The sequence below is a fragment of the Rhinoraja longicauda genome, chromosome 12 (genome assembly GCF_053455715.1).
Source record: "Rhinoraja longicauda isolate Sanriku21f chromosome 12, sRhiLon1.1, whole genome shotgun sequence".
Classification (NCBI taxonomy): domain Eukaryota; kingdom Metazoa; phylum Chordata; class Chondrichthyes; order Rajiformes; family Arhynchobatidae; genus Rhinoraja; species Rhinoraja longicauda.
Window position 1 is genome coordinate 27,659,702 of NC_135964.1, and position 25,451 is coordinate 27,685,152.

Genomic DNA, 25,451 nt, shown 5'->3' on the forward strand with positions numbered 1-25,451 from the left:
AGATTTCCTACCTGACAAACTTGTGAACTATGTAGGAAAGAAGTGCGAATGCTGGTTTAAATCGAAGGTAGACACAAAATGCTGGAGTAACTCAGCGGGACAGGCAGCATCCCTGGAAAGAAGGAATGGGTGACGTTTGGGTCGAGACCCTTCTTCAGACTGATGACACCACTGATGAACTTGTGAACTAGATGGGATTATAAAAGAGGTGCAAGGTCACCTTTAACACTGCTTGTTTTCTTTAACTGTTTGTAAATCCTCCATCTGCTAAATCCTCCATAAACATGCCTCTGGGTCAATAAATTAGGCCTGTGGATATTTGAAAATTAATCATTATTCTAGTAGATGTCTATAAAATGTTTATGCCATTATAATTAAAACCCGGAGCATTTTGTATCCGTGCTGTTGGCTTTATTAGCTCCTATTGCTACTTTCAATGCACCCCAATAATGTCTGTGCTGTTGCCACACCACTGAATATGGAATTGGGATAAAGCTCATACTGATCTTATTTTGTTCTCAGGCTCATCAGAAATCTTAACACAAATAAAGAAGGTTGGGTCTCAGCTACAAACCTGCAGACACTGCTTGGGGATTCCAATTCTTTCCAGTCGATAAGCAGCTCAGGTAAGAATGTTAATGATAGATCTCAGATCGGCAGCTAGTTGAGGGATAGCATTATTAATGCTCCAGGATCAAGCCGCCCTCATGAACGATACCCTTCCTTCCTAGCACACCCACCGATGCTTATTATAGTCTCTCTACACTTAATACATAGTCCCTTTCATTAGCATGTGCCTTCATTGGCTTGTTCCTCTTTTCATACATTCCCCTCAACAAGTTATTCCACCTAGCTATTCATTTCTACTCGACCTGTTATTATGTTATAGGCATAGAGACATACTGCATAGAAACAGGCCATTCGGCCCAACTTGACCATGCTGACCAAGATGCTTATCTACACTAGTCCCATTTGCTTTCATTTGAGCCATGCCTTTCCATGACCATGACCCTGCAGAAATATCTTTAAAATGTTGTGATTATATCTGCCTTAACAGCTTCCTTTAGTGTAGTTTAAAGTTCAGTTGAGAGATACAGCGCGGAAACAGGCCCTTCGGCCTACCGTGTCCACCCCTACCAGCGATCCCTGCACACTAACACTATCTCACCCACACAAGAGATCATTTACAATTACACCAAGCCAATTAACGTACAAACCTGTACGTTTTTGGAGTGTTGGAGGAAACCGGAGATTCCGGAGAAAACCCACACAGGTCACGGGGAGAACGTACAAACTCCGTGTGGATAAGCACCTATAGTCAGGATTGAACCCGGGTCTCTGGCGCTGTGAGGCAGTAATTCTACCGCTGTGCCACCGTGCCGCCCCCGTGGTGGAGAAAGCGGGAATGAGAATTTTTCTGGCAGCTTGTTGCATATAACCACCCTTTCTTTCACTGTGTGAAAGAGTTGCCCCTCAGGTTCCTTTTAAATCTTTTCCCCCTCACCTTAAAACTTAGCCTCTAGTCTTAGTGTCCCCTACCCTGGGGAAAACCCTGTGGCCATTCACGTTAGGTATCGTACGATCATTCCACATTGGTATGCTGACTGACCCCTACATTGAATTATTGACACGCTCCTTCATCTTGTTAGTGGACCACCCATCCCAACAGTATATTAGACCATCCTTCCTAATATCTTTAACACCAGTCTGACACTAGTGCAGAACCAAAAGTGAGAATTTAATGCTCAGGTATTGGTTAGGAAGGGGACACAATGAGCATGGTTTCCTGTGTAGTTTAAATAAACAACAGGGTACTCTCTCTGATGTAAACAACTAACTTTTGTCCTTGAGAGCAGAAAAAAGCTTTGTTTTCTGTATCTGCATAGTTGGTTCAACTTCACTTTGGCACTTGTTACTAATTCTTCATTCACCCTCTCTTTTTAAATCTAGAGTCAGCAAGTGCTTCGAGTACTCTGAGTTCTTCAAACTGCACTGGGCATTGCACTGCTAGTGGCACCAGCACCGCTGATATTAAGGGCTAATGACTCTGAAGATGTATAAAAATTGGTGGTCCTTCTCAAAGTTCTCCCTTCCTAAAGTAACCTGCACTGAGATAGAAAGTCCGTGATTTGTCCTGCAGCTTCTCCTCACCTGGCTTATGGTCGATGCCTGCTGTGGTTTTAACATTCACCAAAGCTTTCCTTGGAGTGGAGGTTACGACCAATATCCCTGGAGATGAAACTGTGGGACCTCAACAGTGCACAGCCCAGAGCTAAAGAACATCCATAGATATCTTGTCGTCAATACTGGAGGCTTCAGTACGTGAAGTTAACAGCTGAGGAGTCATGGCTGTTTCTGATGCACACAAAGTGAAGATATCGGCTCAGGTAGCATTGTAGATAGGAGTGGAGTGATGGGGACAATAATGTGAGACCAAACGCAGAATAGTCTTGAGATAACTCATCAGGGAAACAACAAAGACAACAAATAAGGTACCAGTGTTAAGGTACTTCATCAGAATATGCATATTTCTGGGAAATTGGCAGTAATATTAAGTTGCACTTTATGGTATTTGGCTGTGATTTTCAGATGCTTCTAAACTCGTGTCCATCACATGTACAGTGCCCTCCATAATGTTTGGGACAAAGACCCATCACTTATCTATTTGCCTCTGTCCTCCACAATTTGAGATTTGTAATAGAAAAAAAATCACATGTGGTTAAAGTGCACATTGTCAGGTTTTAATAAAGGCCATTTTTATACATTTTGGTTTCATCATGTAGAAATTGCAGCAGTGTTTATACATAGTCCCCCCATTTCAGGGTACCATAATGTTTGGGGCACAGCAATGTCATGTAAATCAAAGTAGCCATGTTTAGTATTTTGTTGCATATCTTTTGCATGTAATGACTGCTTGAAGTCTGCGATTCATGGACATCACCAGTTGCTGGGAGTCTTCTCTGGAGATTCTCTGCCAGGCCTATATTGCAGCCATCTTTAGCTTCTGCTTATTTTGGGGGCTTGTCCCCTTCAGTTTTCTCTTCAGCATATAAAAGGGATGCTCAATAGGGTTCAGATCGGGTGATTGACTTGGCCACTGAAGAATTGACAATTTTTTGCTTTGAAAACTTCTTTGTTGTTTGAGCAGTATGTTTGGGATCATCGTCTTGCTGTAGAATGAACTGCCGGTCAATGAGTTTTGAGACATTTGTTTGAACTTGAGCAGATGGGATGTGTCTATACACTTCAGAGTTCATTATGCTACTACCATCAGCAGTTGTATCATCAGTGAAGATAAGTGAGCCAGTACCTTCAGCAGCCATACATGCCCAGGCCATAACACCCCCACCACCGTGTTTCACAGATGAGGTGGTATGCTTTGGATCCTGGGCAGTTCCTTCTCTCCTCCATACTTTGCTCTTGCCATCTGATATGTTAATCTTCGTCTCATCTGTCCACAAGACCTTTTTCCAGAACTGTGGCTGCTCTTTTAAGTACTTCTTGACAAACTATAACCTGGCCATCCTATTTTTGAAGCTAACCAGTGGTTTGCATCTTGCAGTGTAGCCTCTATATTTCTGCTCATGAAGTCTTCTGCGGACAGTGGTCAATGACAAATCCACACCTGACTCATGAAGAGTGTTTCTGATCTGTCGGACAGGTGTTTGGGGATTTTTCTTTATTATAGAGAGAATTCTTCTGGCATCAGCTGTGGAGGTCTTCCTTGGCCTGCCTGTCCCTTTGAGATTAGTAAGCTCACCAGTGTTCTCTTCCTTCTTAATGATGATCCAAACAGTTGATTTTGGTAAGCCTAAGGTTTGGCTGATGTCTTTAACAGTTTTAGTCTTGTTTTTCAGTCTCATAATGGCTTCTTTGATTTTCATTGGCACAACTTTGGTCCTCATGTGAATAAACAGCAATAAAGGTTTCCAAAGGTGATGGAAAGACTGGAGGAAAGACGAGGTGCTGAGAGCTCTCTTATACCTGCATTAAGGAGGCAATTAAACACACCTGAGCAATTGCAAAGACCTGTGAAGCCATGTGTCGCAAACATTTAAGAGAGAGTTAGATAGAGCTCTAGGGGCTAGTGGAATCAAGGGATATGGGGAGAGGGCAGGCACGGGGTATTGATTGGGGATGATCAGCCATGATCACAATGAATGGCGGTGCTGGCTCAAAGGACCGAATGGCTTCCTCCTGCACCTATTTTCTATGTTTCTATGTTTCTATTATGGTGCCCTGAAATGGGGGGACTACGTATAAACACAGTTGTAATTTCCACATGGTGAAGACCAAAAATGGCCTTTAATAAAATCTGACAATGTGCACTTTAACCACATGTGGTTTTTTTCTATTACAAATCTCAAATTGTGGAGTACAGAGGCAAATAGATAAATGATGGGTCTTTGTTCCAAACATTATGGAGGGTATTGTAACTGTTCCTAGAATCTAATGCCCAACACTGGAATCACTTCTTCGTAACCATTGTGAATCTGATCTAGAAACTGAACCGTTGCCATTTTAAGGTGAAGTTTATATAAGTATTTAATAGCTTCCTTGGTATTGTTTTGTTTATTTATCCATCTGTTAATGCAATGTGCTTGCCCCTGCTGCTATGCAACCTACCATTTCCCCACTGCAGTGATGGGGGGGTTTAAAGTTCCAAAACCATTACTCAAAAGAGATGGGAAAACTGCTGAAATGGTCAAATAATGTATTAGCAACTAGTGCCAGCAGTGCTTATGTTACAGTTTAAGCATTATTTCCAACGTCCTTCAACCCTGATGTTTGAATACATTGTATGCAATAAATTTGATCTTGGCTGTGACACAAGCTTGAGAAATGCCTTCTGGGTGACTTGGGTGCGAATTGCACAGAGAGAGACCAGCCTGCTGCCCCACACTCAGTGAATATAATTGGGCATTCAGTGTCACTCTCACCAGCAGCCTAGTCAGTCTCTGACGGGCATTGACCGGCTGAAATCTTTTGTGGCTGAAGTCACAGTTGTCAATAGGCCGTTTCGTTTTTGCTAGTTCCAATATTTGGCCTCGAAGTAGTATCCACAGATCACACAGAACTTGCAATGCAGTAAATTTCATAGCACCTTTGGCTTTGCACAGTCTGCTCACTTTTTCAGTGATGTCCATCATTTTGATCTTGTCCAAGATGTGTCCTATAGTATTTTGTGTATGGAAGCATGTGTACAATAAAGGAAGCAATAATAACACATTGTTGTAGAGTTCTCGTCTTTTATGTTGCGTTATTTATGACTTTTCATAAAGTTGAAATATATTGCAGAAATTTATTTTTTTTCGGCTTGGCAGTAAACTAGTGCTACTCAGGAGAGTTTAAACTACAATAGCAGGGGATGGAAACCAGAGCAACAGGTCAGCTGATAGCTGATGAGAAACGAGATTAAGGAAGTCTCAAAGGGAGAACAGGGAAGGAGAGGTTCATGATAATGAAGGGCTGAAATGTGTTTACGTCAATCCGAGGAGTATTGTAGGTAAAGCTGATGAACTTAGAACTGATTAGTACTTGGTTTTATCATTTTGTGGTCACTACAGAAGCTTGGTTGCAAAAGGATTTTGATGTTTCAGAGAGAGAGAGAGAGAGAGAGAGAGAGAGAGAGAGAGAGAGAGAGAGAGAGAGAGAGAGAGAGCGAGAGAGGGGGATGGAGGGAGGGAACACGGGAGGGAGGGAGGGAGGGAGGGAACACGGGAGGGAGGGAGGGAGGGAGGGAGGGAACACGGGAGGGAACACGGGAGGGAGGGAGGGAGGGAGGGAACACGGGAGGGAGGGAGGGAACACGGGAGGGAGGGAGGGAGGGAGGGAACACGGGAGGGAGGGAGGGAACACGGGAGGGAGGGAGGGAGGGAACACGGGAGGGAGGGAGGGAGGGAACACGGGAGGGAGGGAACACGGGAGGGAGGGAACACGGGAGGGAGGGAGGGAGGGAACACGGGAGGGAGGGAGGGAGGGAGGGAGGGAGGGAGGGAGGGAGGGAGGGAGGGAGGGAGGGAGGGAGGGAGGGAGGGAGGGAACACGGGAGGGAGGGAACACAAACTTTGCTAATCAGGGAGAATGTTATGGCAGCAATCGTGGAGGACATACTGGAGGGTACGTCTTCTGAGGCATTATGGGTTGAGCTCAATAGCCAGCAGGAGATAGAGGATCAAATATGTAGACAGATTTCGGAAGGATGCAAGAACCACAGGGTTGTTGTAGTGGGTGACTTCAACTTCCCCAATATTGACTAGGGCTTACTCATGGAAGTGCAAGGAACACAGTGATATTGATCATAAACAGGCAGATGAGCTCAGTTTAATCAGGCATCATGTTAAGCACAAACATTGTGGGCCGAAGGGCCCGTTCCTGTACTGTTCTATGTTCTATGTAAACCATGGTGATTGGTTAACACCAACAACTAACTACTGATAGAGTATCGAAATCTTTAAATTAGCGCAAAGATATTGACAAACATGAAACACACACATACAATCATTTAACCCCAAATTGTGCCACAAACTCTTAAACATACACATCTCTCGGGTCAGTGTGCATTCGAGCAAAGCCTCTCCTCTGCACTTTGCCCACAAGATTTCCGTTTGTTTTTGTTCTCTGATTAACAGAGACTGGTCATCGTCAATCTGAACATGGCTTCTTTATACACAAGTGTGTTGGTTTCTTGGGTCCTTCAGCTGTTCTGCCTGACACACTCTGCAGGTATGTTACTTGCCCACAGCGCAGGGATCTGCAGAAGACTGCCAATTATTATTAACCCGTTGCCAAGTCATTGCTCCATATGTTGTGATAACATGAGTATTCTGAAGCTTTTTGACATATTTTCTGCATGTTTTTTAACTGTCTCACATTGGGAAAACCAAACAGTTGATTCCTTTCTTTGCGGGACTTCGATTTTTATTTCGGTTTTTACTTTGGCAGTATTTTTTTTTAAATTCGGTGAACTTTTTGTTTGTTTATTGTTACCTATTTAGTACTGTGTTTACAAACCTGGTGTGCTTCTGCAAGTAAGAATTCCATTGTTCTGCTTCGGTATATATGACAATTAAACACATTTGACTCTACGCTTACGAGAGATAGGCCAAGAGAATATAATTAGGAATGGAGGTAGATTTGAGTGGGGTTTTTCATTTGTACAAAAGGTGTAGAATTGTTATGATAGTGGACCATGGTTCAATCCAATGCGAAATACTGCCCTTTAGATTATCAAAAGGGATAGGAGCAGAATTAGGCCATTCGGCCCATCGTCCGCCATCCAATCATGGCTGATCGATCACTCCCTCCTAACCCCATTCTCCTGCCTTCTCCCCATAACCTCTGTCACCCGTACTAATCAAGAATCTATCTACCTCTGCCTTAAATATATCCAGCGACTTTGCCTCCACAGCCGCCTGTTGCAAAGAATTCCACAGATTCACCACCCTCTGACTAAAGAAATTCCTCATCATCTCCTTCCTAGAAGAATGTCCTTTAATTCAGAGGCTATGACCTCTAGTCCTAGACTCTCCCACTAGTGGAAACATCCTCTCCACGTCCACTCTGTCCAAGCCTTTCACTATTCTGTATGTTTCAATGAGGTCCCCTGTCATTCTTCTAAACTCCAGCGCGTACAGGCCCAGTGTTGTTAAACGCTCATCATATGTTAACCTACTCATTCCCAGTATCATTCTTGTAAACCCTCTGGACCCTCTCCAGAGCCAGCACATCCTTCCTCGGATATGGTGCCCAAAATTGCTGACAATATTCCAAATGCAGCCTGACCAGTGCCTCACAGAGCCTCAGCATTACATCCCTATTTTTGTAAACAAGCCCTCTGAAAATAAATGCTATCATTTTGCTTTCTTTATTACCGATTCGACTTGCAGATTAACTTTTTTGGAATCCTGCGCTAGCACTCCCAAGTTTCTTTGCACCTCCGATTTCTGGATTCTTTCCTCCTTTGGAAAATAATCTACGCCTTTATTCCTACTACCAAAATGCATGACTCCCTTTCTCTACACTACTTATTTTTGTATCATCCGCAAACTTGGCCGCAAAGCCTTCAGTCCCCTCGTCCAAATCATTAATATACAATGTGAAGAGTAGCGGCCCCTGCACCGACCCCTGTGGAACTCTGCTAGTCACTGGCAGCCAACCAGAAAAAGCCCCCTTTATTGCCACTCTTTGCCTTCTGCCATCCATCCAACCTGATATCCACGCTAGTATCTGCCCTTTGATACCATGGGCTCTCATTTTCCTTAGCAGCCTCCCATGTGGCACCTTATCAAAAGCTTTCTAAAAATCTAAGTAAACACCATCTACTGTCTCTCCTTTGGCTGTCCTGCTATTTACTTCTTCAAAGAATTCCAGCAAATTTGTCAGGCAAGACCTCCCCTTCACAAAACCATGCTGACTTCGGCCTATTTTATCGTGAACTTTTAAGTACTCTGTAACCTCATCTTTAATAATGGACTCTAAAGTCTTACCAACCATCGAAGTCAGACTAACTGGCCTATAGTTCCCACTATGCTGCCTTGCTCCTTTCTTGTGCAGCGGGCTAATATTTGCAATTTTCCAATCATCTAGAAATTTGTAATTTTCCAATCATCTGGATCCAATCCTGACTCTAGTGATTCTTGAAATATAATTATCAATACCTCCTCAATCTTTAAAGCTACCTCTTTCAGAACCCTAGGGTGCAGTCTATCCGGTCCAGGTGACCTACCCACCTTCAGTCCTTTCAGCTTCCCAAGCACCTTCTCCTTGGTAATAGCCACTCCACAAACTTCTACCCCTTGACTCTCTTGAATTTTAGGCATGTTGCTGGTGTTTTCCATTGTGAAGACTGATGCAACAAAGTTATTCAACTCCTCTGCCATTTCTTTATTCCCCATTATCACTAATGCATGATTTTCCAGTGGTCCAGCATCCACTCCTGCCTGAAAATCATGCATTAGTGATAATGGGGAATAAATGGGTGAAGTGGGTGGGTTTGGCTGTTGGAGTTGATTTTCTGGTGACATACCCATTGCAATCTGTTGCACCAGTCTTTCTGCAGGAGCATGAGGCCAATGATCTATTGCGCAGAGACCGACGAGCCAACTCGCTGTTTGAAGAGATAAAAAGAGGTTCCATTGAGCGAGAGTGTTTCGAGGAACAATGCTCACGTGAAGAAGCAAGGGAAGTGTTTGAAAATGAACCAAGAACTGTAAGATATTAGACACAAAATGCTGGAGTAACTCAACGGGTCAGGCAGCATCTCTGAGAGAAAAGGAATAAGTAACTTTTCGAGAGTCAGGGGAGTGGAAAACTAGAGGTATGAAAAGGTACAGAACAAATTAGAGCCGGCACCGATGACTCAAGAAAAGTGGAGCCCACATTGGTCCACTGTTGGCTGTGGAAGAGCTGATAATGAAGGGATACAAACAGTGAAACTAGCGAGATGACTAGAGTAGGGGAAAGATGAAGAGAGGGAATGCAAGGATAACTTTAAGCAAAATATAAAGTGCTCTTTCTCCAGTTTGCTTGTGGCCTGTCCAGAACAAAAAGATTAGTATGGGAATGGGGAGTCAGGGTCTCTGGATGGAGGCGAGGGGGGAGGTATAGGGACAGCAGTTGCACCTCCAGCGATTGCAGGGGAAAGTGCCTGGGTAGGAGTTGGTTTGAGTTGGACGGGATGAGTGAACCAGGGAGTTGCAGAGGGAACGATCTCTGCAGAAAGTGGAGATGGGTGGAGATGGGAAGATGTGACTAGTGGTGGAATCCTGTTGGAAGTGGTGAACTGTATCCAAGTGAATTTGAGTGCAGGATGGAAATTGGTGGTGAAGTTAATGAAGTCCATGAGTTCTGCATGGATGCAGGAAGTAGCCCCAACGCAATCATCAATGCAGCCTAAATATTAGGGGATAGGCCAGTGTACGCCTGGAACTGGGATTGTTTGATGTACCCGACAAAGATGCAGGCATAGCTGGGGCCCATGTGTAGGGCTGGGGAACGGTAAGGTTAGTGGGCAGACAGCCGGAAGTGATAAAATCAGAGATGGTCTGCGAGATAATGGCCTGGTGTTCATCTGCGGGGTCATGGTCCAGAGCTGAGTAGAACAAGGTGTCCAAGAGCTCGCGGCTGACCTCAGCCTGGTAGAGATCAGTCGACAGACTATCATGGCCCCGCCCTAGTTGGCGGCTTTGATGATAATGTCGGGGTTGTTGCAGAGTGAGTGGAGGGCTGTGGGTTTAGAGGGGGTGATGTTTAGAGGGGCTGTGGGTTTAGAGTGGTAAGTCAAGGCGAGTGGAAAAGTTAATATGGTTGACTTCACGCCAAAATGAAAGGTCTAAAGAGGGAAGAAGGCCATCTAGGGGAGTCCAGGACGAGGGGGACTGGTGGAGAAGGGGTCATCACTGGCCGGTGAGGACTCTTTCCCATGGAACAAGTTATTAAAGCGAAGGGAACGGGATAAAAACTCTTCCTCGTGGCGGACCCTGAACTCGTTGAGGTGGGGGTGGAGGGGAACAAAGGTGAGGCCTCTGTTGAGGACAGGTGGTTCTGTATTGGAAAGGGGGAGGTCAGGGGGGATGGTAAAACACAACTAGGAGGGGCTAAGGATCAGAGGGAGGCAGGGGAGTGGACAGAGGTTTAGGTTAGATACTCTGGGAGGATGGTAGGGGTCCAGGCCACACATAAGGGTGGAAATCTGTCCACTTTGGAGAGACATGTGTAGTCTCATTAAAATTATTTGGAGAACACAAGCAAAGCCAGTAGGTACATCTATGACCTGTCAGGATTCATCATATTTTTAGTGCCAATTGGGGAGAGGTAGATACAATATATTACAGAGTTTCCCCCCATTCACACTCCTTTTATTTGCTGACATTCCAGTCTTTCCGAACCCCTAAACCTGTCTCCCCAGGATCTTTACTTTCACCCCTTATTTTTCCAACTCTTTCCTCAGTCTCCAGTCCAAATCACTTTACTATATTAATCCTAGCTGTAATCTGAATCCCCTCACTCCCTTAAACCAATTACATAGCTGAACCTTTCACTCACTCACTCACATCGTATACCTAACCCTTTCACTCACTCACACCCTGTATTCCCGAACCTCTTCACTCCCACACAACGTATACCTAAACCCCTTTACTTACTCACACCCAGGTTTCAGTCAACCCAGATAATTGGCAGCAGAGGAGAAGCAGGAAGGATGTCTGTTGTGGCTGAGGATTCCTAAATCAAACCATCTCAGAATAAAGGGGAGCCCATTTGCCACTGAAACTGGGAAAAAAAAATCTTCATTTTGATTTATGAATTCTCTACACAGGAGGGGTGTGGAGGATCAGTCACTGAGTTCATTAATAAAAGGGAAGTAGATTCTGGGCAACAGGAGGATCGAGGGACATGGGGAAAGTACAGGCAAGTGCACTCAGAGAGAAGAACAACCTTGATCTGGATGAATGGTGGAGCGGGCTTGAAGGGCAGTATCGGCAACTCCTGCTCCCAGCTCATATGTTCTCATGGTAGACACAAAATGCTGGAGTAACTCAACAGGACAGGCAGCATCTTTGGAGAGAAGGAATGGGTGCCGTTTCGGGCCGAGACCCTTCTTATCCCAAGTAAGACTAATGCTGTATTGGAAAACGAGGAAATGCCATTGATCATCTAGGGCATTCGAAAAAGCACCATGCACGGTTCTCACTCCAGGCCGTCCAAAGGCTACTTGGCAGCTGCGTGAAGAGACTTAGCATCATAGACTCAAACACAGTTGCAGCATAGTAGGCCATTGGGCCCATCAAGTCCATACCAGCTCTCCACCAGAGCATTTCACAAGTTCCCTCCAGCACCTTCTGCATTGTCTTGCAGACCTCCATGACCCTCATGACCTCCAGACCGCCACTAATCTTAAGAGCCTCCCACTATCTGCTATGTCTGGCCCCCTCATCACTTTATATCTATCAAGATCCCTCGGTCTAGCCTCCCTACACCAACAGTCCCATCCTCTCCGATCTATCTGTATCTATCCGTAGTCCCTCATCCCAGGAACCATTCCCGTAAATCTCCTGTGGACCCCACCAGTTCTAATGCCACACCTCCTTTATTTACAATGATGGGCCACTGCCTTGCTCTAGGGGTGCAGCTGACAGAGCCGAGGGAGGAGTGAAAGGCAGGGACACAGGTGTCTGGAGTTGGAGGAGTGGGGTGAGGAGAGCACGTGACAATTACAGGAGGAATCTACATTGGCGCTCATGACGGCCGAGGGGGTGGCAAGAAATGGTGGCAGGAAATGTGGTGCATTGATGGCATTTGGGAAGTCCCAGTGGCAGGGGTTTCATCTTCCAAATACGAGTGGTTTTGTTTGCCCATTGGGTTAGAGATTATAGGTAGCCTTGGAGAACGTGAGATTGTTCACTGGTGGGTGAGCAGGTATTGGCGGATTGGCGGATGGGTGGATGGAGGGGTGAGCTGGAAGGCAGTCTAACCGAACCGGCTGTGGGAGAGCATAATGCGATTGGATGGCCCTCTCTGTTTAAACTGGTTGCTTCAGGGCAAGTATGATTACCGTCAGAGATTTTGCAACAGTCATCAAGACCCAAGACCCAAAGCCCCTATTTATGGAAGTTGGCTTCGACCTCCCTTCATCTACTATCTACACTGTGTTGGTGTTGCTTGAAGGAGATTTACACAAAGCTTTTTCTTCCCTTTTTTTTCCAGGAAGAGTTCTGGACCAAGTTCACAGGTATGTTTTAACAATCTTTCTGGGTTATCAGCAAAACAAAATGTATTTATCAAGAACTGTCCAAAACTTACCTTTATTTGGGTAGACAAAGGATTATCTGAGACAGCATGAGACCTAATGCGAATACAAGGAACTGCAGATGCTGGTTTACAAAAAATGTCACCAAGTGCTAGAGTAACTCAGCGGGTCAGGCAACATCTGTGGAGAATATGGATAGGTGACCTTTCGGGTTGGGACCCTTCTCCGGTCATTGTAGTAAGGTGGGGGGGGGGATGAAAGAGTGGTGGGGGTCGGGACAAAGTGGCAAGTGGTAGCGGTGGATGCAGGTGATAGGAAAGGGAAGGGGGGGTTGATTGGCAGACAAGAGAGTCTGCACTTTTCATTTTTTTCTATCAATGCCAACTAATCCTATTTTATTCTCCTCACATTCTCATCAACTCTCCCGTTGTCTTACCCACTTAACTACGCACTCAAGGTAATTTACAGCAGCCAATTAAACCTATCAATCCAGACTTCTTTGGGATGTGAGCAGAAACCAGAGCACCCAGGGGAAACCCACCTGATCCCAGGGGGAACAAACAAAATCCACAAAGACAGCACCGGAGGGCAGGAATGAACCTAGGTTTCTGAAGCAGTGAGAAGCCAGTTCTATCAGCTGTATCACTATGCTATCGTAAAAGGTCATCAACCCAAAATGTTGACTCTGTTTCTCTCTTCACTTCTGCCTGGCCTGTTGAGTGTTCCCAGCACTTCTAGTTCCGATTCGTGGCATTCAATATTTTTCGCTTTAAAGGTACATTATCATATCATATCATATCATATATATACAGCGCGGAAACAGGCCTTTTCGGCCCACCAAGTCCGTGCCGCCCAGCGATCCCCGCACATTAACACTATCCTACACCCACTAGGGACAATTTTTAACATTTACCCAGTCAATTAACCTACATACCTACATTCAGCATGGTATTCGTAGAGCAGCCACACACTCTTTAAAGTGTCACGGAGGAGGGAGACTGGAGAAGAGAGAGAGAGATAGCACCCAATTCACAAAAGGTTCGCAAGGCCTACTGAATCTCCCAGTTGTGAATCAAATGAATTCTTCTCCCATTCCCACACTGACCTTTCAACCCAGGGCCTTCTCCGTTGCCAGAGTGAGACCACACGCAAACTGGAGGAACAGCACCTCATACCTAACAACACAACAGTATGAGCACTGAATTTTTGAATATTAGGTAACTGACCAATGTGCCCCCCACCCCCAGGTTCCTCCCCTTCCTCTCCTCTGCCCCACCTGGACCAATGTGCTCCCCACCCCCAGGTTCCTCCCCTTCCTCTCCTCTGCCCCACCTGGACCAATGTGCTCCCCACCCCCAGGTTCCTCCCCTTCCTTTCCTCTGCCCCACCTGAACTCGCACCTACTTCTGCAGCGCCCAGAGGAGATCCTGACAATGAAGAATTGTTAGCAGGAACAGAACGCCAACAGAAACTAGTAAACCCAGTGGAGATTGTTTCCATATTCCGTAATCACTGCAATAAGAGGACCGAGGAAAAATGCATACCTTCTTACTTTATTTAAGTTCAAAGCTGTGTTCCCCATATCTGATAACAAATGATTTTTAAATAAAAATATTGAAATATTTTCTTGAAGCTTGAGGCTTGTTTTAATAACTGTCATGCGCAGAAGGCGATCAATGTTCATCAAACCCATGCCTAAATGGAGGAACGTGCGAGGACCAGTTTAATCGTTACCAGTGCTGGTGTACAGAGAACTTCGAAGGCTCGAATTGTGAAATAGGTAAGGGTAGTATTTTAGTTGGAGTGGCCAAAAGCAAACCAATAAATGGACCATCGTGGACTCCACCTTTCCTGGGTCACTGGTTTGTTCTGTACCTTTTCATACCTCTAGTTTCCCTCTCACCTGACTCTCAGTGAAGGGTCTCAACCAGAAATGTCACCTATTCTTTTTCTCCAGAGATGCTGCCTGACCCGCTGTGTTGCTTCTATCTTTGCAATAAATTGGGAATCATCCTTCCCTTACATTTGACAACTGGTCCTATTTAAAACCCACTCCACGTCCCACTAAACCTGGGCATGTCAACCTGCCTGAGTTCATCCTTTCATGGATTTAGCCATATGAAACCAAAATGTGGAATTCAGATCTGATTGTGTATTATAACATAAATCTCGTTAATCTTTCCTGCCATCTGTTCATCATTCCTTCATCTATTTGAGGAGGCACACTGTCAAATGCTTTGTGGAAATCCAAGTACACCACATTACATCCCGTGTACCAGTACATTTTGTCTGCTCCGCTTAAATCAGTATCTGCAGTGCCTTCCTACACAAGGAACTACAGATGCTGGTTTATACCGAAGATAGACACAAGGCCTGGATTAATCAATGGATCAGGCAACATCTTTAGAGAAAAAGATTAGGTGACATTTCAGGTCAGGACCCTTCTACATGTTCCCCTTTATTTATCCAAGTCACGGTGTCTCATCTCTTAGAGTCGATTCCCTTTTTCCATGACAACCCAACTATTGTTCTAGACGAGTGATTACATCTGCCACTTATTCTGCCTTTGGGCCGCTTTCTCCATATTCTAGCCGTGTGCTTGTAGTCAGGTTCAGGATCTGAACACTCCTTCCTCGGTGAGTTTTCATCCTTCCATTGAGCAATAATTTCACAGCTCATTTACCTCAAGGACTGTGAAAAATGACAGCCAATAACATTTTGCCATTAAGCAATTGTTGCATGCCTAAGAAACTTTGCCTTATAGAGAATAATATTATAAGCAAGATTGTGTCAATGGATTAGAGCATTTCAGACGTAATAACAAAGCTATTTTCCTCTGCAAGATTTTGAAAATAAATATCTTATTAATAGCTATGTTAATTTTATTTCTCAGAGTCATAGAGTGATGCAGCACGGAAAAACAAGCCCTTCGGCCCAACTTGCCCATACTGGCAAGCGTGTCCCATCTACACTAGTCCCACCTGCCTGCATTTGCCCCATATCCCACTAAACCTGTCCTATCCATGTACCTGTCTAAATGTTTCTTAAATGTTGCGATAGTACCTCCTCCAGCAGCTCGTTCCATACACCTACCACCCATTGCGTGAAAAAGTTAACTCTCTTACTTAAATCTTTCCCCTCTCATCTTAATCCTATGTCCTCTAGTTCTTGGTTCCCCAAATCTGGACAAGAGACTCTGCGCGTCTAGCCGATCTATTCCTCTCATGATTTTGTACACCTATTTTGGATCACCCCTCATCCTTCTGCACTTCAAGTAATAGAGTCCTAGCCTGCTCAACCTGTCTCAATAACAGGCTCTCTCTATAGCTCATAAATCCTCTCTGCACCCTTTCCAGCTTGACAACATCTTTTCTACAACATGATGCCCAAAACTGAACATAATACACCAAATGCGGCCTCATCAATGTCTTACACTACTAAAACATGACTACCCAACTTATATAGTCAATGCTCTGACTGATGAAGGCCAATGTGTCAAAAGCCTTTTTGACCACCTTATCTACCTGAGATGTCACTTTCAATTAACATTGTATCTGTATTCCTAGGTCCCTCTGCTTTACAACATTCACCCAGATCCCTACCATTCACTGCGTAGGTTCTGCCCATGTTATTGCTCACAACACCTCACATTTCACTGTTTTAAACTCCATTAACCATTCCTCAGCCAACTAGCTCAACTGATCACGATCCTGCTGCAGATTTTGACAACCATCTTCACAGTCTACAATACCACCTACTTTTGTATTATCTGCAAACTTGCTAATCATGCCATGTATGTTCTCATCCAAATCATTGTTATAGACGACAAACAGCAATGGGCCCAGTACTGAACACTGAGGCACACCATTAGTCACAGGCCTCCTGTCCGAAAAACAACCTTCCACCATCACTCTCCACTTCCTTCCATGAAGCCAATTTCTATCCATTCAGCTATCTCTCCTTGAATCCCATGGGATCTAAGAGCTACCAAAAGCTACGTAACAATATTAAAGGCCATATGTTTAATGGAATATCATTATACAAATACCAACTAAAGAGATTGCTTGTCAATTTCTCTTCTTAAGTGACAACGGTGTCCAATTGCCTTGGGCAGGTCACATGAAAGCACAAGAATGTTTATTTTCCAAGACAGCTTTTTCCTGCTTGTTAATTTCCAAAGTAACTTTAAGTTGTTCTGTAGTTCCCAATCAAAATTGTGTTATAACCAACTCAGCCCATGTCATACAAATAGTGTTTCCTAAATAATCAATCGTGTTACATCCAATTTGTGTTATAGGAGAACTACCTGTCCATGACAAAGTGCTTGTGAAATTATAGAATCAGATAGCATGGCAGTGTATTTTGATTGCAGTTACCTACCATTTCCTCACAGCTCTGGAATTTCTCTTTTACAAGTATTAATCAATTTATTTTTTGAAAGTTAGTTCTGGGTGCTTGATGGAGCAGCTGCCTCATGGTGCTTTTTGTACGCATTCTCCTTGTGACCAGGTGACTGGATTGTGATCTTGCTAAGTGAAAAGCAACCACTTCCAAATTGGTATCATCAAAATTTTATAAACTGCTCCAGTCTCCTCCCACATCCCCAAAGGGTTTGTTATTTTGCTTTGTATGGGCAGGCGGTAGGCAAATTCTTAATACTTCCTTACGCCTCTACTTCCTTAGAAGGCTTAAGAAGTTCATCATGTCCCCAACAACTCTCGCCAACTTCTGCAGATGCACCATAGAAAGCATTATATCGGAATGCATCACAGCATGGTTTGGGACCAACTCCATCCAAGACCGCCAGATATTGCAGAGAATTGTGGATGCAGCACACACAAACCAACTCCCTGCCATTGACTCCATTTATACCTCACACTGCCTCGGCAAGGCCAGCAGCATAATCAGGGATCAGTCGCCTCCTGGCCACTCCCTCTTCTCCCCTCTCCCATCGGGCAAAAGGTATAGAAGTGTGAAAATGCACACCACCAGATTCAGACACAGTTTCTTCTCAGCTGTTATCAGGCAACTGAACCATCTTACCACAACTAGAGAGCAGTCCTGAACTACTATCTACATCATTGGTGACCCTTGGACTATTTCTGATTGGACTTTACTGGCTTTATCTTGCACCAAATGTAATTCACGTTATTCCCTTTATCATGTATTTGTGCACTATGATGGCTCGATTGTAATCTTGTACTGTCTTTCCACTGAGTGGTTAGCACGCAACAAAAGCTTTTCACTGTACCTCTGTACATGTGATAATAAACTAAACTAAAACTAAAAATTATGAGGCGTTAACAGGCATGTGAGAGAGAATTTGTAACTGTGGAATGGGATTGCTTAGAGACCTGATATAAACTGGACTGACTGAATGCCCCCTTCCATGTTACAAGAAAATATAACATGGGATCTATGTACTCTGCCATTTCAGGCAGAATATTCCTGATCATAGCAACCACCCACTTGAAAAAATCCTCAACCACCAATGGCAATTGTCTAACTGCTGGTCACTGACACTTCCAAATAGAAATAGATACTCCGCTGTTTACCCTGTCAAGACATTTCATTGGAAGTTGAATGCCTTTCAAATCTCACTTTAACCCTTTCCACTCCAAAGGTATTTTTGTAAATATTCCAACGGTGGTTTTTGTTAATAGTCACATTTCCTACTCTAGGTAAAATTCTGATAATCAGCTATCTTAAAATTTCGAAATCCTGATGGTTCGACCTCACATGATGATATTTCCCACCCTCTCTTTAATGTCACTAGGATCCCATTCCCACACTCCCTTTAAACTCACGTGATCTACAAGAATTTATTGAACGATGAGTACCATCTTAAAGGAATTAAAAATTGTGTGGTGGTATTAACAGTTAATCATTGAATAGTTTGGATATTCTGCCAGTCCAGCAATCCCAATGTTACTGCTGACTTGGCAGCCTCTAGAATGCCTCAATTTCATAACCACCCTATTTATTAGAACTATTTATGCCCATTAACTGATCATCAAAGGATAATTTGTAAGCTTGTTACATTTGCATAAGGTTGTTTAAGTGTAAGTCTCCCCATCTCTATTTGTGACAATCTAAAAGGTCTTATGATAACATATTCCCCTCACTAACATTTCAAACCTTCTAAAGCTCTTCTAAAGCTCTGAGAAACTTTCTCATCAAGATCCACATGGTCTTGATAATCACTTTTACTGTCTATGATACCATCTATTTTAGTGTCATCTGCAAACTTATTAATCATGCCTTGTACATTCTCATCCAAATTGTTGATATAAATGACAAACAATCCCACTGGCTCAATTAGTCTATGTATTTAGTTGAGATATACAACATGGAAATAGGTGCTTTAGGCCAGTGAGTCCATGCTGACTTTCGATTCACATGAGTTATCATATCATATCATATCATATATATACAGCCGGAAACAGGCCTTTTCGGCCCTCCAAGTCCGTGCCGCCCAGTGATCCCCGTACATTAACACTATCCTACACCCACTAGGGACAATTTTTACATTTACCCAGCCAATTAACCTACATACCTGTACGTCTTTGGAGTGAGTTCTATGTTATCCTATTTTCTAATCCACTCCCTGCACACTATGGGCAATTTTACAGAGGCCAATTAACCTATAAACCTGCATGTCTTTGGGCTGAGGGAAGAAACCAGTGCACTCCGAGGAAATCCATGCGGTCACAGAGAGAACGTGCAAACTCCACATAGACAGCACCAGAAGTCAGGATCGCACCTGGGTCTCTGGCACTGTGAGGCAGTAGGTCTACCAGCTACATCACTATGCCACCGTGTGAATGTGTATACTTGATTTCCTTAACTCTTTTAGCTTTGGACCCAAGGGGTCAAGTCTGAAACATAAAACAAATACACTACACAGTCTGAAGAAGGGTCTGGACCCGAAACATCACCCATTCCTTCTCTCCAGAGATGCTGCCTGTCCCGCTGTTACTCCAGCCTTTTGTGTCTAGATACACTATAGGAACAGGTTCTTTCACCTATAATGTCAGTACCGAATATGATGCCTAGTTGACTTTACCTCCTTGCCTGCACATGAGCCCTATCCCTTAGTTAAATAAGGTTAAAGCCTGGTGGGGGTCAGAGGTTTATACAGGGAGACTAAGAAGAGGGCAACTGAGTGGGTGAGGTGAGAGGATGGGGGTAGGACAGGACATGGAGAGCAAGCAGAGGAAGGGTGTGACCAGATAGGGCACAGTTCAGGAAATAAAATGTCAAACAAAGGCGCAGGAATCACCTTTGCTGCTCTTTGACCTGCTCTAACATTCACTCTGAGTACAGCTGTTATGATATTAATCTTAACCCACCTTCCTGCTTGATCCCAGCAGCCTGGATACCCCATATCTGCACTCACAAAGTGAGAACAGAATCGGGAACTGGGCCAGTGTAAGTCGCTGGTCAGGTGAGAGCCTAACGAGAGGATCACATTGGGAACTAACTCGTGGAAGCTAAGGTGGAGAGTGGGGGTTGAAGGAGCCGCTGTGGATAAACATAACCAGCAAAGGTCAACAGAGAAACGAGATGGGAAGACACGGCAGTGGCTGAAGCCAGCTATGAGGGGAAGAGTGAACCACACTCTTCAGCACCAGCCAGTAATAGGAGACCAAAAATCACAGACAATATTTTGATCTTTTCAAGCAATTCTTAACTGCGGGGAATGGAAGCCAGTGTGAGCCAGATGGCGCGTCATTAGCAAGTGGCTAAAACTCTGCTTTTGATTCAACCTACAAATTTACACAAATAAGAAATGATTCACAATCACAGCGGATAATCAATTCTGTAAAAGTGAAAGTTCACTGGCCCAGGAAATTCTATTGGAGGCATTGCAAGTAATTATTCATGTAATTGGGTGAAAACACAGACACAATTACTCTTACAAAGGCATACACTCATTCACACACATTTGAACACACACACGCACGCGCACACACACACACACACACACACACACACACACACACACACACACACACACACACACACACACACACACACACACACACACACACACACACACACACACTGGGATATGCATACACATGCACACACACACACACACACACACACACACACACACACACACTGGGATATGCATACACATGCACACACACACACACACTGGGATATGCATACACACACACACACACACACACACACACACACACACACACACACACACACACACACACACACACACACACACACACACACACACACAGCTTGTTCTCTCTGCACTGGCTGTTGCCTGAAACTGACCTACTTTGCTTGCTTGCAGAAAGAATCATAAAGATGAAATGCACCTTTGAGAATGGCCATTGTATGCAGTTCTGCACCGATGTTGCTAATTCATCTCGTGATTGCAGCTGTGCAATGGACTACAGACTTGCCGAAGATGAAGTGTCATGCATTAGCAAAGGTAGTTTATATTATATTCATTTGTCAGGCAAAATGTGATAAAAATGCTGAAACCCAAAGCCCGCTGACCACAGGAGGAACAACAAACCAACCTTGGCGTAGGTTCACAGATTGCTGAAGGCAATGGCGAGGGAAGATAAGAGTGTAAACGATGTACAAAAAAGATTCCTTGATCAATCAAAGCAAAAACATTCAAAAGAGCACAGAGGCCACGTGCGAAACATTAGTTGAGCCACAATTAGAACGTTGTGTCTCGTTGAGGATCACATATCACACCACAGATGTCTGGGTCAGGAGAATGGTTAGACCTGGAGGGCCGCACAGATTTAAAAAGATTGATGGGGCTGAGGTTATTCACCCTGGAACAGAGGAAGCTGTGGGAGGTGCATAAATTCTGTGAGGCTGGGACAGGTCTTCTCTCCTTTGTCAGAGACATAACTAAGCGGGATTGTGGGTCATGGTGGAGTGAAGGGAAACTATTCCCATCCTGTGGAGGGAGGGGTGTGGAGCACATGGAGGTGTGTGAGGCAGAGATCCAGAATTCAGCTGCGCCTAGTTGAGTGGGTGGCCCCCAGGGTCAGGGCCGTTTTTACAGCATTATGGGCCCCCGGGCAAAGCAGTGTACTGGGGCCCCTACCGTTACTCTCCCCCACCCCCCTTTCCCTACCAGCCCCCCCCTGTCGTGCCGGCGAAAAGCACTTACCGAAAAGCACTTAGCGATGGACTTAGGGTGCTACATTGTTGCGAAAAGCACCTACAGATCGCTGTGAGAAGCACTTAGTGACCGAAAATGTTGCGAAAAAAGCACTTATTGAACCTACATTTTTAAAGTAGTATTTATTTATTGCAAGTCACTTAACATACACAGATTAGCATGGGGCCCCTATGCTCGTGGGCCCCCGGGCAAGTGCCCATCAGGCCCATGCGTTAAGACGGCCCTGCCCAGGGATGTGGGCACGGTGCACTGGACGGCTGTGGGGACGGCTGTGCTGTTTGACAGCATGGCCACAACAGATTGGGAGTGATCAGTTGGAAAAGATCTGAAGCTCTCAGCCGACATTGACCAGGGCCTCTTCTCCAGCAAATCACCTGTGCTTCAGTGCTTCATCCAATGGTGAGCAGATAACAACAAGGAACGTAGACAAGCAAATAACTTGCTCATGACAGGGATCCTACTATTATCTGGCCATAGAAGCTAGTGGCCTACTGACAACATTAACATTAGGTCTTAACTTAGCACTACCACAGATCCTTTAATAACCAACGATAGACACAAAATGCTGGAATAACCCAGTGGGACAGGCAGCATCTCTGGAGAGAAGGTGGACTACAATTTTCCAGCATAACCCCTCCTATGATATGCATAGGGCAGTTGGGCAGCAGTTGATGGGAGGTTTTACAATTATACTGAATGCTCCAGTTGACTCAGATGGAGGGGCACATTGGGTCTTAGTTGAATGTCTGAATAAAAGAAAACTGTTGGCTCAATGTTTGATTTATGGAAACCAAAATGACTTATTTTCATCCACAGTGCAATATCCTTGCGGGAAGGTGCCTCGTTGGAACTATTATGTGGAATTGGGCATCACTGACGAAACTGAAAGGAGTAGAATTGTGGGTGGGAAAATAGCTTTGAAAGGACAATCCCCTTGGCAGGTAAACACCAACATGTAGATTCTGGTTGTAACTGCAGTGTCCCCAATTCACTGGCATTGCTAAGCATGGTTTGTAAACCTTGTGGATCTCAAGTAATTAAGAAATTTCAGCCCCTCTGCCTCCTTGAATTATTGACCCAGCTGTTCTTGATTTGGCTTCAGTAGCTCGTTTCCATGTGCTGCATGCATGATGGTTTCCTCCTGACTGTAATCAGCCTCAGACATTGGTGCCAACCAATTGAAAAAGGAACTCCTGGTCTTCTTGCTCTTATCAGTCAGGGTGTTGAATATGGAAGATAGACACAGTGCTGGAGTAACTCGGCAGGTCAGACGGCATCCCTGGAGAAAGGAGAAAGGACGTTTCTGGTCGGAAGCCTTCTTCAGACTGAAAGTAGAGGAGGGGGAATTGGAAATAGGACAAGACCAGAACAAATCATGGCCAGCAACAGATGACCAAGGAAGGGGGGGATCCCATAATGGCCCATTGTTGGCTGATGATAACAGAGATACTGTGAAGCAAACAGTGGAACTGGTAGAACGACTATGGTGGGGGGTAGGGGGTGAGGGGTGGGGAGGGGGCGGTTGGAGGTAGTGGGGGGGGGGGGGGTTGGAGGGGGTGGGGGGGAGAGAAGGAATGCAGAGATTACTTGAAATTAGAGAAATCAACGTTCACACCACTGGGTTGTAAGCTGCTCAAGTGAAATATGAGGTGCAGTTTCTCCAATTTACCTGTGGTCTCACTCTGACAGTGGAGGAGGCCCAGGACAGAAAGCTCAGTATGGGAATGCGAAGGGAAGGAGATGAATATAGAAGTTGGGATGTTTTGTTACTGTTATCCAAAACGTTAGTGAGGATGCATTTGGAGTACTGTGTATAGATTTGGTCACCCTTCTATAGGAAGGATGCCATGAAGCTGGAGAGAGCTCAGAAGATGTATGAGGATGTTGCCAGGACTCGAGTGGACTTAAGATTTGTTCTTTAAAAGATATGAAAACTTTTCGGTCTGATTCTGGTCTGTATTTTTGGACAGATGATACTGACTTTCAAAGGAACATTTATATGTGGTGGCGTGTTAGTCAGTCCACAGTGGGTTGTCACTGCTGCTCATTGCACCAACGACAAGGAGGCGGAGGATTTACAAGTTGTAGCAGGTATGTTCTTATTCTCAGGCAGCGCCTCGGATTCAGGGTTCTTTTCCACTCCAGTTCCATGAGTTCCAAGGTGACTGATGAGGCTAATGTGGGAACCACAGACTCCTCCACAGCTGGGTAACAAGTTCCTGACAGGGAGGGCAGGGTGGGGACTTTGTTAACCCTCCTCTTCCCCCCGCCACCTCCACTCCACAAGTGCTCAGCTGTCCCAATCCCCACCTCAACCTTCACCCAGAGCCCCCACTTCCCCCAGCACTGGCAGATCTGATTTAACTCAATAACTACAGATCTGGAATTCCAAGGTGTCAAGGTGAAGGAAGTCCTCTCATTGTGGAACAGCTATACAGTATTATGTGCAGCCCATGTTTATGGCCGTGGATCCACATGCATTCATTAGCACACCACAAGTTAACCAGCACTGTTCAATATCTAAGCCATAAATGTCATAAATGTCAGAAGACACTCTCTGGAGTGTCTTCAACTAGGAGCAACATTTTCCGGGATAAGGGCCTGGTCACTAAAGACCAAGTTGAGGAAATGTCTTTACTTCTCAGCTTTGCCGTGGATTGTGTGGGGCCAGTTGTGGAGTGAATCCAAGGATGAGATTAACGTGATGGGGCAGAGCGGTCTTTCGGAAAGGCTGAACACATACAGGGCTGTGTTGTGTTGTGTGCATCCAATCACCCCCCACCTGCCCATCCTTTTTCTATTTGACAGTTTTTGATACTTGATACTGAACCAAACCTGGACTCTATGTTGGAGAAGGGCGTGAATTGAGATTGTGTTAAAGGAACTGGATTGGAAGGTCATTTGGGGAAGTATAGTCTGTGTTTTGACGTGATTTAGAATCTTAGAGATATTTATATATATGAAGATATGCAGCAAGGAAACATACCCATTCAGCCTTTGAGTCTGCACCAAAATCAACTATCCACTTCTTTCAAGTTCCTCTCCCCCATCTGCTCATCTCCCCTCCCCTCCACCCAGCCCTGCCCTGTCACTCTTTTTCTTCTTTCCCCCTTCACCCTCCAATTCCCTTCCACCCACTACCCTTCCCTCACTCCCTAGCTTTCGTCCTTATGAGGTTCCAAATCAACATCCTTTTGTCTCCATTTCACTTCCAGCCTATCTCCACCCATTTGTCAAACATCCCTCACCCGAATCCACCTATCACTTGCCAGTTCTTGCCCCGTTCCTTCCCCTTACTTTAGTTTAGAGATACAGCGTGGAAAAAGGCCATTTCCCCACCAATTCTGCGCCGACCAGCGATCCTACACAATGGGAGCAACTCTTACAGAAGCCAATTAACCTACAAACCTGCACGTTTTTGGAATGCGGGGGGAAACCAGTGCACCAGGGAAAACCCTATGTAGTCACAGGGAGAACGTACAAACTCCATACTGACAGCACCCGTAGTCAGGATCGAACTCAAGTCAC

General features: G+C 44.8%; 2 protein-coding genes across 6 annotated transcripts in view; both read left to right on the top strand.

The window, feature by feature from the left end:
• Positions 1 to 5,227, top strand: part of mcf2la (mcf.2 cell line derived transforming sequence-like a) — a 164,551-nt gene extending 159,324 nt beyond the window's left edge. For all 5 annotated transcript variants that reach the window (XM_078409290.1, XM_078409291.1, XM_078409293.1 and 2 more), the window contains exons 29-30: positions 523 to 626; positions 1,951 to 5,227. In XM_078409290.1, coding sequence (XP_078265416.1) covers positions 523 to 626; positions 1,951 to 2,042 — 196 coding nt within the window. In that variant the 3' untranslated portion in view covers positions 2,043 to 5,227. The remainder of the gene's footprint in view (positions 1 to 522; positions 627 to 1,950) is intronic.
• A 1,354-nt stretch (positions 5,228 to 6,581) lies between these two features.
• The window catches only part of LOC144598439 (uncharacterized), a 52,345-nt gene continuing 33,475 nt past the window's right edge, over positions 6,582 to 25,451 (top strand). Inside the window, exons 1-7 of the mRNA XM_078408581.1 lie at positions 6,582 to 6,726; positions 9,051 to 9,211; positions 12,706 to 12,730; positions 14,415 to 14,528; positions 21,069 to 21,209; positions 22,740 to 22,864; positions 23,894 to 24,014. Coding sequence (XP_078264707.1) covers positions 6,657 to 6,726; positions 9,051 to 9,211; positions 12,706 to 12,730; positions 14,415 to 14,528; positions 21,069 to 21,209; positions 22,740 to 22,864; positions 23,894 to 24,014 — 757 coding nt within the window. The 5' untranslated portion in view covers positions 6,582 to 6,656. The remainder of the gene's footprint in view (positions 6,727 to 9,050; positions 9,212 to 12,705; positions 12,731 to 14,414; positions 14,529 to 21,068; positions 21,210 to 22,739; positions 22,865 to 23,893; positions 24,015 to 25,451) is intronic.